Source organism: Cryptomeria japonica, chromosome 3 (genome assembly GCF_030272615.1).
Source record: "Cryptomeria japonica chromosome 3, Sugi_1.0, whole genome shotgun sequence".
NCBI classification, from domain to species: Eukaryota; Viridiplantae; Streptophyta; class Pinopsida; order Cupressales; family Cupressaceae; genus Cryptomeria; species Cryptomeria japonica.
The window spans coordinates 34,573,903-34,587,031 of NC_081407.1; the positions used below are offsets into that span (position 1 = coordinate 34,573,903).

General features: G+C 38.7%; 1 protein-coding gene across 7 annotated transcripts in view; it reads left to right on the plus strand.

Annotated features, from left to right (window-relative positions):
• The window catches only part of LOC131046734 (uncharacterized), a 267,983-nt gene extending 256,106 nt beyond the window's left edge, over positions 1-11,877 (plus strand). For all 7 annotated transcript variants that reach the window (XM_057980518.2, XM_057980525.2, XM_057980524.2 and 4 more), the window contains one exon: positions 11,371-11,877. In XM_057980518.2, the coding sequence (XP_057836501.2) occupies positions 11,371-11,484 (114 nt within the window). In that variant the 3' untranslated portion in view covers positions 11,485-11,877. The remainder of the gene's footprint in view (positions 1-11,370) is intronic.
• The last annotated feature ends 1,252 nt before the right edge of the window (positions 11,878-13,129 follow it).

The following is a 13,129-nucleotide window of genomic DNA, read 5'->3' on the forward strand; positions in this document are numbered from 1 at the left end:
AAACTTTGCTCAAACCAATCGACTGATTTTCGACTTTAAATTGCATTCATTTCCCAAGCGCAGGATTTAAATTGTTTAAAAATCTATTCCAAAACGCTTTCATATTTCAAAAATTATCTGGCTACTTAACAAATTTTGTGCTAACGTTGTCTTCTGGCTTTGCTAACCCGTTTTTTTACCTTAATCTCATCTCGTAATTTGTGTCCGGCTGTGCAGGATAGATGCCTAAATTAGCGATAGAGTCCTCAAAGGCACTTGACGCAACCGGAACATCACGGACTTCCAAAGATGACGTTCCTCGCAAGTTCAAAAAAATGAAGTACCAGTACCAAGGAGGAGTCAAGGAGTCAAAGGTCCAAAGTGTGTGGAACAATATAGGAGATACAGACCTGGGACATATTAATATTCAGGATTTTAGGAACAGGGTATACTCTCCTAACACCTATGGCAAGCCCAGACGGATGTTGGAGAGTGGTATTGCTCAGGCAGCTGGTTTCTCTCCAACCGTGTAGAATTATGAATTAGTGGTTGAGGTTGCTAAACATTATCAGCCGAAAACCAGATTAGTGGTATTGAAAGGGATGGTACTGGCTGACTTCACGCCTGAAGCCCTTGGGGAAGCATTCGATATCCCGTTTCCTGATAATCCCACTGCCACAACTATCGATGAAGCTCAAATTGTTTATGACATGAATCCTGTTAAGTGCAAAACATTGATAAACGAAGAATGGTTCACAGAGAGAAGACCACCAAGCACTAGGATCAGTAAAAAGACCCTCAGAAGCGATTTCCACAACGAGTATGGTGATATGGTTACTGTTGGTTTATGTTTTATCATCTACCAAACATTAGATTAAGATACCCAAAGGTATTCTATGCTCTCTTGAAAAATCACTACTGATTCCATGGTCTCTATGTGCGTACAAGCGACTTTAGTGGGATAGCTACTTGGGTAGTGTATGCTGAAAATCTCAAGGGGGACTTACATTTACGAATGTCTTTCAAGCTTCTGGACTTAGATAGATTTATCAATTTCAGGCTCTTTTTCTTTTTTAGATTTTCTGGGATTTAGACTTTTGAAAAAGGGAAAAAGGGGATAGGGTTTAAGAAAGCTGATCTAAACCTACGAATTCTGGAGACGGTATTAATTGGGTGTTCTCGGGAAACCACACTTTGCTTCGCCACACTAAGGACAACTACACAAAGCGAGTGCAATCTTCAATGGGTTGTGCTTTTGATCGAAGTTTTGGCATAGACAGGGGATAGGCTCAGACTAACTTTGCATAGTGAAATGGAAATCATCCATTCACCAAAAGTATGAGCGGAGATACACCGTTAATTAATACTTATCAAATCCTTCATTCAACTCTAACAACTTTGAAAGCAAATCTAAATTAAATTTTAACTAATGTATTGAGGAAATTGAAACCATGCTAATCACTCAAATAACAGAGATTACAAAGCCTTAAGAGAAAGCACACATGCAATGTATTATTTGAAAAATGACCTTCACGCAACAATATATCAAAAACCTCACTGTCCAAATGAGAGGAGGTAGCCTTATATAGTTTTTTAGAAAATAATGAACGACTGAGATCAAACAGTGATCAAGGGCCCAAATTGAAAGTTATAAACCCTAATTAGAGTTTCTCAAAACTTTATCAGTTCAGACAAACAAGAGAGTGACATGTGGCACATCTGCTATTGTGACTGAGGTGAGTGTCCAGTTTCCCTTTTTGCAGATTCAATGTATTTGGACACAATGAGTCGAACCTCTTCTATAGTGACACTTGGCAAGTTGCTAATCTGGAAGTCGACGACGTCCACATCATCAGTACACGTGGCGAGGATGCACTCCCACTCAACTGCCTGGGCAAGAAAGTTGTCGTCAATGAGGAGAAATCTCGCAATTCTTGAAAGATCCCCTTTATCGATGATCCTCGAGACTTTGAAAAAGTTTGACTGAATTCTGGCTCTTAGGTTCTTTGCTTGCAGGTGTTTTTCTTGCATGCCCTCTCTTTGCCAAATTTCCAATGCCACATGAAATACTTTACTTAAAATTTCCCTGACATTCTTCTCAATCTCAAAACACTTAGTCTCAAATTTCTTCAAGATCTCGATCCTGGTGACCAAAGCACAATACCAAGTGTTAAAATCATACTTATCCCCTACTTGGATGACACTTGCATCTATCAAGTCTTGCTTTGATAGACCTTGGATAATCCTCAATTGTGGAAGTATTTCATCTTGGATTTCTTCCATATCCTCCCAATTTGCAGCCAAGTCTTGAATTCTGCTGACTAATGAAGAGGCCAACTCATGCGCTGATACCAAATTTTCCACAAGTATGTTAGCCCATGTCGAAGCATCTGAGGTCCATTCCTTAACTTGCCCGAATGTGCCCTTCATGTCCTCATAATCTTTCGTCGACTCCCGCGGAAGAGGCTACAGAGGGGTAACTGGTATCTCATGATCAAGTGGCTTAGTTAGATGGAGAACATATTTTCTCCATTGCCGATTCTCTTCTTCAACCTTAATTCTTTTCTCCTTCTCCTTGGCTAGTCTTGCCTTGATGGTGTTGCAAGAATCATCAAAATACTGGACCTCTTGAGCCTGAGCAGGCTTACCCAACTCTACTGTAGTGATCTTATAATCTTCCAGGGCAACATTGTCCCGAGTTTGTTTCTTGGCTGGATTTTGGACGGCTTCTCTTATTGTCTCTTCAATCGGAGGAGAAGACACTCTTGCTTCATTATCCTCCATCTCCTGTTCCTCAATAGTATTCTGGTCAGGCACAGCAGATGCAGCACTCAAAGTTGAATGACCTTCATTTGATTCACGTCTTTCCCCAACGATTTTCTTTCCCTTGGCATTTCCAGAATTTCCAGCAACACTCTTTGGATTCCGAGCATTGCCTGACAAGATACCATGGTTGGAAGACATTGAGTCAACCACTCCCATCAAATCATAAGTCAAGGCAACACCTTTGGACTTTAGCTGCTTTGTCTTTTCAGACATCCACCACTTAGAGTATTCGACCACTGTCTTCATAAGGTCTGCCCAATCCGATTTCTCACCGTCTGCCCAATCAATCATGGCAAGTGGCTCATTTCTTACGTTCTCGAAACCCGATTGTTCAAGTTCAGGACTGTCTTCTACTTGATCAGCGACCCTAAATACTTCTGTTGCTCTTACCATACCTAGGGGAATTCTTGACCAAAGCCTCCTTCTGATTTCAAAACTATCAGTTGCATTAGCCCAATAATCCTCTAGATCAGTTCCGCGTTCAAACACAATTCCTTCTACCCTTTTCATCTTATGGAATGGATCAAAGTTCCTTCTTGCCTTGTATAAGTAAAAGGGATACCATGCCTACTCCTTTTCAGCAGTGGCAACAACTTGTGCTGATGGACATGTTTCCAATCCATTTCCAATAGTAAGAGAAGATGTTTTTGCCTTCTTCTGCTTCTCTCTCTGAACCGTCATGAAGCTTTCTAGCTGCCTCACAACTTCTAGCAACACAACTCGGTTGGTGGGATAAATTGGGAGTTTGTAGGGAGATCCATAGAATCCCTGAATTTTGATATAGATGAATTTTCGGTATTGGATATACCAATACCCGAATCTGCTTATGAGGTCTTTTGACTCTTGAGAGAGTCTCTGATGTAGTCCACCTTGCAGTGTTCATGTGATATGCATAAAAAATGCATCATTCACCTTCTTGAAATGTAATTTCTCTTCCATGTGCAGCTGGGGGTAACAATCGTAGACAGGAAATTGATTTTCCTTGTTTCCCACCTCTCCTCTACATGTAAGTTCTCTGTATCTATAAGTTCTAGCTAGGGAATAGAACAAATATGAGCTCATATAGAAGATTTTATCTCCCTCCAAATTTCTTAGTTGGCTGTCTAAGTTGTTGCTTATTATCTGAACCCAGTCAATCATCTTGACTCCATTCATTATCTCATTAATGAAGTAATACATCCAAGGCTCAAATGGAGCGCCTTGGGGATTACCCATTATTCGGTTCAAAACAGAGTTCCCAAACTCGCCGCGAGTCAGGCGAGTTCGCCGAGTTGGCGAGTCGAGCCAAGCTCGGCGAGTTTTGCTGACTCGGGACTCGAACTCGGTGAGTTTTGACCATAACTCGCCTGACTCGCGAGTCAGGCGAGTTATGGCAAAACTCGCCGAGTCCAAGCTCCAAAACTCGGCCACCACAAGTCAATGTTTTGACTTGTTTGACAAGTTAGTATATTCGTCAGGATTCATATATGGAATATAACATTTAAGTATAAGTGACATTTCCTTATGTCTTTTCTCTTTCTTATACTTTAAGTTATATTCCATATATATTGTCAGGATGTTTGAGAGTGGTTTCGGACCTCCATGAGTTATAATGCAAAATCTAGTTTTTGGAGGATCCTTCAAATTTTCAGACTTAGTCAAATTTCAGGCCATTTCAGGATCAGGATGACATTCCAAACTTTTAAGGCGAGTTCACTCTGACCTTGATGTAAGGGATGGGACCTAGGAGGACACTATGCATTCAACCAAGGTTTGATTTAGCAACTTGAAGCATGACCAGATAGTACACAAAAACCCTAGGAATGATCTAAATAACCCCTAATCACTCAACTGACCTAACCTCCTTCACTCCACCTTGAGGAGATCCACCTGATTTGATGACCTTTGAGAAACTCAATCCCTTCAATGCAAAGGCTAAGACACTAAAACGACCAACAACAAAACTAAAAGAGCTAACCTTAGAAAGCAAAAAGTGGGGGTCTTCATTTGCAATGGGGCGATGTGTAAGTACCTCACAACAGGGATGTTTCTTAAAATTTTGAAAAAAGGGGGTGAGTTGGGGATATTTCCTACCTATCCCCACACCCCAAAAAATCCCCCCATGGGGCACAAGGTTATTTTTGGCAAGGGACATGTCTTTGAGGAGCATATTTCAAACCCTTCTGGCCTCACAATTCCCCCTTCCATCCAACATATATATAGCCTAAAAACTAAGAGGTCCAAGAAAGACCAAGGTCAACTATAGTCCCAAGGTAAAACCTAAGTTCAAAAAGCACACTATTTAATGCTACCATACACAAGCATTCCTTACAGTTTCCAAGTGAAGATGTTCATGATGTCTCATGTTGGTGCTCCCAAAATTTCAATTTGGCCAAAGAAAATACTAAACAGAAGCCCCAAACAAGTAGATACTCTACCAGCATGCCTTTCATGGCATAACAAGCTAGCACACATTATAATTGGGCTTTATTCAATATTGGGTGCATGAAACAAGTTTTAAATTGTTAAAAATCTCTTAATTTCAAGGTTTTTTTAATTTTGCCGAGTCATTGCCGAGTCGTTGCCGAGTCATAGCCGAGTCACGAGTCGAGTCGGCCTTGCCGAGTCCGAGCCGAGTCCGAGTCTGGGAACTTTGGTTCAAAAGGACAATCATGTCTCCGATGTCTTCTTTGAAATATGCCCTCACCAAGTTTTTCTTTGATAGCTTAGAGGCCCCCTTTCTTGGTTTATCTAGCCATGAATGATTGATGGTGGCCTCGTACTCCTCCAGGTGGTCTTGGTACATTTGATTGGACTCATCCTTGGTCAGATATACAACATTATGATATTCTGGGATTCTAAATGCCTCCCTTATGGCTTCATCACTGATATTAGCCAACACTCTTCCATTTGGTGCTACAATATCTTTGCTGTCAGGGTTATAGTGCCTAGTACACTCAACTACCAACTCCGTGCACTGCATAGTAGGGAGAACGATGCCATTTTTCATCATCTTACGTGCAATCATATTAGGCACAAGGTTGTCCAAGCCGAACATCCTTTTCTTAAACTCCCTCAGATTGATATGTCCAAGGTTTGTATCACTAACATTCTTCCATTTCGAGTTCATCCTGGATTCAGGAGGAGCATCTTTGTCTACCTAAAACTTCATCACGACTGAAATCTGCGAAAACACACAAAGCCTAAGTTAGAAATCAGAATTTCAAAAAAATTTGAGGTTTTGAATAACCAAGTTGTTTACTTCATTTCATACTTAGTCATTAAAATGGAGTTTTTACATATAGGAATTTCGAAAATAATAATAGAACTCCATACTCTAAATTCTGATTTTAATCTAAAAATCAGGTTTGCATCACTGATATTTCATCCAAACTTGTTTTGAAAGGTGGGAAGTAAGAAAGAAAGTGCAAATATTCAGTCCAACAAGATCTTTCTTATTGAAATTTTGGACCAATCCACTAAAATCTCTTCCAACGAACTTAGAAAACTCAGAAAATCTAATAAATCTGCCTTCAAAACCAACTTCATCTTCGATAGAATGAGAAGAAAAAGACAAGAAGATAGAGAGAATTCGATGAAAACTCAGAAAACGTGATGAATCTGCCTCCTGTCAGCGGGTTTAACTCCAAAAATCTGAGAATGCTTAAGTTTAAAATGATAGTTAAACTCAGATTTTCACCAAAAATACGCCCAACCTGCAAAAAGCTTCTGAAAATGTCTTCAAATTGACTCAACCTGCAGAAAACCCTTGAAATTCACTCTCAACCTGCTCTAGAAACTTTGAACTTCATGTGTAAGAATGAAAGAGTGAATGAAGTATTTGTATTAGAGTTCAAATTTGCAATTAGAAACCCAAAATCCTCTTCAAAATTTGTTTCTAATCCTCCCTCAGTGTTTCGAATCTGTAGGGAATGTTTCTGATTTAATTTTGAGTTGCAATGTCATCATCCTTGGGTTCGAACTCTTTTGAATGCAACTTTCTATTTTGAATTCCAGTTTCAAAATCCACTCAATCTGCAAGATTCATCTCTCAAAAAACTTTCTATTTTCATTTCTCAGTTCACATTCTCCAAGATCTCTCTGACATCACTCAAAATATTCCAATTTTCAAACCTAGTCAACAATCTTTGACTTGTTTTAACCTCAACCACAAGCAGGGCGGACTTTTGGAGTTGGAGTTTTCCACAATTTACCATGCTAGGGCGGACTTTCCTCGTGTTGAGCACCAACTTCATCTTTTTTATTAATACCTCCAAGGCGGACTTTCTTTACCTTATGCACTTTGCCTTCAAACCTTCCTTAGGGCGGACTTTGTTCAACTTGATATCTCTAGCACATGAGGGCGGACTTTTGCTTTGAACCAAGGATGAAAATATCGGAAAAATCGCGCTATATCGAGATCCAAATGGGCGGCTGATTTAATCGGCGTTAAAATCGGCAACGATTTTACCTAAAAAATCGCTATTTTTTTCTAATATAAATCGGGTTTTTTCCAGTTTAAATCGCGATTTCAAAATAAAAAATCGTAACTTCTAATTTCGCTGAAACCCTAAAAAAAGCTGTCACAGAATTATTTGTCAATTTCCATAAAAAAAATTAAAAATTCGTTCTAATTCGGCCCAAAGTTCGTACGGAACAAAGCTAGGGCTTTTTACATTGGAACGTATTGAGCCGTCTGACACGTGACTGGAGGAATAAGTGTGAATATCGGGTGGAAAAGAATAAGGTAGTCTCCTCACACAGTGTTCGAACCAGTGTTTTTGCCCCCACAGACCTGCTGAAAGGTGCCACGAACAATGGTATGATTGCAAGAGACGCCATCGATCTGATGAAAACCGCAGCAAAAAATGCCTTGGGAGATTTTGGCAACCCTAACGCAATGTATAGCCAATATTAAATAATAAATACATTATAAGGTCATGGGAAACTCCATCGCAATCTTAACATGTATTTATTATTTAATATATGATATGTAATGTATTTATTATTTAATATATAATATGTAATGTATTTATTATTTATATATTAACAAGTTAAAAAAATAAAATTTTAAACAATTTAAATTATAATGTTTTTAAAATTTATTTTAATGTATAAAAAAAATCATTATATAGTTTTATTTTTAATAATTTTAATATAATATATGTAAAATATTTATATTAGTTTTTAAATTTGATATAATATTATTTTATTTTAATAAATAATAAATTTCATCATTTTATTTCAAATCTATTTTATTTTATTATATTATTTCAAATTAAGTTTTAAAATGTTAAATTATTTTGACAATTTAATGAGTTTATTTATATATTTAGTGTATACATGGGTTTTTTTAGAATATTTTAAGAAATTATATATTTTCAAATGTTTGATAATTTTGCCGATTTATTGCCGATTTTTTCCCGATTTTTAAAAAAATTTCAGCCAAAAGATTTATTGCCGATTAAGATATTTACATCTTTGCTTTGAACGTTAGTTCCATAGGTTGTAGGGCGGACTTTACTTGCCTTACACTTGGCCTTCAAACCTTCCTTAAGGCGGACTTTGTGAGCACCCTTCGCTTACTTCTTGGGCGGACTTTTTAGCTCATGCTTCAAGGTTGACTTTTACTTGTCTTATCTCCAGGTAGGAAGGCGGACTTTAAGCCTTTCACTCTCTTATGTAAACCAGTTTTAGGCGAACTTTACTCTCTTCATGACCACGGTTTACCTTGCATTGGGCCCTTTAAAATAACTCCAAGGCAGACTTTCATGCATCCTATCCATGGCGGACTCAAGGTGAAGGTGGACTTTCTTGCCTTGGGCACTTGATATCTTTAGCATACACCATGAGGGCGGACTTTTGAGTTTTGAAGGGCGGACTTTGTGAGTCTTAGGCACCACTCACCTTAGGTGAACTTTTGTAGTTCACAACACCACTCATCTTGGGCACTTTTTTAGCTCATGCTTCAAGGTGGACTTTGGAGTTCTCAACACCATTTACTTTGCTTGGGGGGGCGGACTTTTTGAAGTTCATGACCTTGGGCGGACTTTGGAGTTCTCAACACCATTTACTTTGCTTGGAGGGCAGACTTTTTGAAGTTCATGACCTTGGGCGGACTTTGGAGAGTCTCCATCATGGCGGACTTTGGAGAACATAACCATTGCCGCCTTCTTGGGCGGACTTTTTGGAGTTCACCTTGGGCAGACTTTTTTGGAGTTCACCTTGGGCGGACTTTTTGGAGTTCATCTTGGGTGAACTTTTTTTGGAGTTCACCTTGGGCGGACTTTTTGGAGTTCACCTTTATGGTGGACTTTTTTCGTGACCACTTACCATTCACCATCTCCTTCATCCATAGGGCGGACTTTGTGGAGTTTTTGACATACATCCAACATTGATTATCCAGACTTAGAGAAATACTTGAAAAAACTTCAAAATTTGATAACTTCATCAATTTTCGCCAGATTAGAATGATATTTGAAATCCAAACTCAGGTAATGCATTCGAAGCGTCATGACCCCTAAAATGTAGGAACTTAGCTTTTTGGGTCAAAATTTGGAAATCTTTGATCGTGGTCGATGCAGGTCAATGGTACCAGTGCAAACCCTAGGTCCCCACTCCGAAAAGCAAAAAACAAACATCCCTAAAAAATAGGGAAAACTTTCTAAAAATAGCCATACCGGGGATTGGGCTAAAAATACCAAAAACGAAACTTCTTAAAAAATAGGAAAAAACAAACTTTCTAAAATAGAAAGTTGTTTGAATTTGTTCAAATCAATTGTGTTCTTCGTCCTTTGGCCTGTCTAGGCACTTTGACGGTGTCTAGACTCTGTTATCACTTGGCTTGCACAAATTGACTTTCAATCTTTAGGACTCAAACCGTTCAAAACTTGACAGAACCGAGCAGAACTGAAGCGGAAGGCCAAGAGACACTAAAAAAAAACCCTTGAAAGCAGGAAAGGAGAGGGTCCCCATCTTCAATGGGGTGATGTGTGAAAAAGGTCACAACAGTTACCTTACTCAGCCGGGTCATGGGACTTCCTCAATCCAATCTCTTTGAGGAATGGATGTTCTACTTCACCGAGCAAGTCTGAGTTCGACTGGGCTCAAATTAGTAGCGAGAATATTCATACACGGCTGGTTGAGCTTGAAGAGAAAAAGTATTTTGCCATGACTTCCTACTTGGTCTACATGTTTGCTCGACATCAGCCGCTGCCGAGATTAATCAAGAAAGGTGAGATTGGGAACGGGCCGAATCAAGTGAAAGTATACTACTGCTACCCTCAGTTGCGTTACTATGACATTGCCCAAAGAGAAAAGAATAACATTGCATATGCGATTGGTCAGTACGAGCGTGTTAATGATGCTTTTACAATGCACATGGTTAGATTAATGCAAGGAGGATTGCATATAAGGCTGTCAAAGCAGGCTACCACCCTTATTCGAAAGTACGATGCATGGTTCATCCAGTTCCCCAGATTCACCTACATCAAAATAGCAGGCTTTGAGGGAACACCGTATCGGCTTCCACGTTATCCATCAGACAAATTAGTCCTCATGGAGGTAGCAAGGCAGGCACACCCAACAGGTAGCATACTCAGGGACAAAAAGCAGTCAGAGTTCACCTTCCCCATGATTATAGGTAACCTTGATGTGCACTTCAAGAATTCGGTGCAAGTTGAAGAGTCATTTGCCGAGTTAGCATCCTATTGCTTACAAAGAAAATACCTCTTTAATGAGGTCGTAGGTGAAATGTTGGGGTCTCTGCATGCCAGGATGACACTCAACCTGCAATTTTTGATGGTTCTATGGTAGAGACGCCATGCCCTTCCTTATTGTACCCTCTCCTCACTTCCCATGCCATTCATTCACTTCCTTCTCCAAAACCAAACTCTCCCTATCGCTCTATCCTTGTTTTCATCTTCATAATTATCCATGACCTACATCGACATGGAGGATGCTACAAAAAGCCGTTGACTGAGACATTTATGCCTATCTGCAACTTGTCTTCATTTATCCAACCCTATCTGCCCTTTACTCTTCACATTTTTTACTCTTTCTTTCCTCTCTGCCTTCTTTCTCATCTCATTTTGTTTCTTCCTCTGTTGCTCGTGTTATCTCAGTAGCCTTGTGTGTTGTTGACAGGAGGAGGTGGTTTTTTCTTTTTTCTTTTTTCTTTTTATTAACTCCAACTTACATTATCTTCAACACAGCAGGGTCAATTATCCTTGATGTGATGATTGGGGCACAGTACCTTATTTATTACATGGCCATGCTCTGCAAACAAGTGCCCTATCCTCTTTAATGCGCATTGTCTCTCTCGTCCTCTCTTCAAGTTTCAAAAAGCTATTCTTTTAATATTCTCTTTTTTTAAATTTTCATTTCTATTCATGCCCGTTGACCACTTGGATGGGGATGTGACAAATTGACAGTAACAAAGAAACTAGCAACTGATTTGCTCACTGATGACATGGAGTTTTCTGTTATTGAGATGTTAATCTTATTCTAAATCGTAGCAAATGAGCACTTTTGATGCCTTTTGGGTCTCTGTAATTCTACTTATGAAGCTTATCTATTATGTTGCAGGTTTCTCTATTTACGAGTATATCTAAAGAAGAAAAAGAGACATTAATGAAATACCACAGCCAATTGAAAGTCACTACCAGTGCAGTTCACAAGTGGAATGAGAAGGAAATTTGAAAAGAGAACAATTTTTCTCATTAGATACGCCAACGAGCTAGATTGACTATACTAGATATTATATCCTTGGAAATATGCTGAATGTTCTCTTGTATGCATTTTAATATTAATCAATGGAATATCATCCTTTTAATTTATTTTTCTACCGCTGGAATGTGACTGAAAATTATGGAGTGACGAAGATGATAGACTATATTTATAAACGTGTACAAGAATCCAAGTTGCTTATTGTAATTCTGGGTCAACCTGGCTGTTTTAAATGAGATTCATGCGCAAAGTTAGTTTATGTGAGTTCAGCTTATTATGTAATCTCATTGACAGTCTGGTGACTGTGTTTTTGTAATTCTTTATTGTTTTTTTTTAATAATAATAAAAATAAATCTATGTTCTCCACTTTTTAATCTTTAAGAATTAATTTTCTTCAATATATTACCATATTGTCCAATTTTTAGAAATTTAGTTTATTATATTTACACCAAGGCGTTCCCTCATATACTGGAGAGGAAATCAGTTGACAGATATTTAATATTTACGTGTTATACGAGGAACATCAAGCGTGAAGGAAAAATATCTATTCACATCATCTGCTTTGATTTCCTTTTGTATGTATTTGAACCCTTTTACTAAAGGCCATTTCAGTTGTATTTAAAAATCAAAATACTGTGCCAGTTGTATTTTTACTTATATTTGAATTACAAAGACAGTAGTCTTTATTTAATTTAATTTAGGTATAACAGTTAAATTTATTAAATATATATATATATTTTTTGAATAAAAGGGTAAAAACTTTATTAATAATCAGAATCTAGAATTACATAAGACAACCAGAGCTCCAAAGTTCTAGAAGAGAACAACAATCCCGACCAAAGATCAACCAACTTCATAACTATCCATATCCTCAGCAAAGATTTTATGCAAGTCCTGATAGTAATCCGGGGAGAGATGCTCCCAACCCTCAACTTTCCAATCATCACCATATTCCGAGGCCCACTTAGCCAAACAATCAACTGCTCTATTCCATTCACGAGGAATGTGGATGAAAGACACCTTCTCCATCATAGCACTAATTTGCAAAATTTGGTGAACAATCCCTACTAGCTGCCAATTAACCCCACTCACCTTCTGCTCATTCAATGGGTTAACAATAATCTGCGAATCCGATTCGTAGATAACCTTACGGCACCCCAACTCAAAAGCACGCTTTAGGGCATAGAAAATTGCTAAACCCTCCATAAAATTATTAGACTGCTGCCCTTTATGAACAGAAAAGAAGAAAACCACAACCCCCATACAATCCCTACCAACCCCCCAATCCCAGCAGGGCTCGAATTATCCCGAGAGGAGCCATCTGTGTTAATTTTAATGAAGTCCTTTTGAGGGGGCAACCATATTCCTTGCCTTTGGACCTTCTGCTTAGCCCGTCTACCTCTCGTGGCACAAGCTGAGACAGGAGACATCTCCTGCAAACACAACCTACTCACAATATCAGCCTCTCCTCTATCCAAAGGAAAACTCACCTCACATTTAGCTTACATCGTCTCTTGCATCATGCCAATGATTCTATTCCACACTTGCTGAACTAATAGTCTGACATTCCTAAAGATCCTCCTATTCCTCTCTAACCAAATCTGTCAAAGCATAAAAA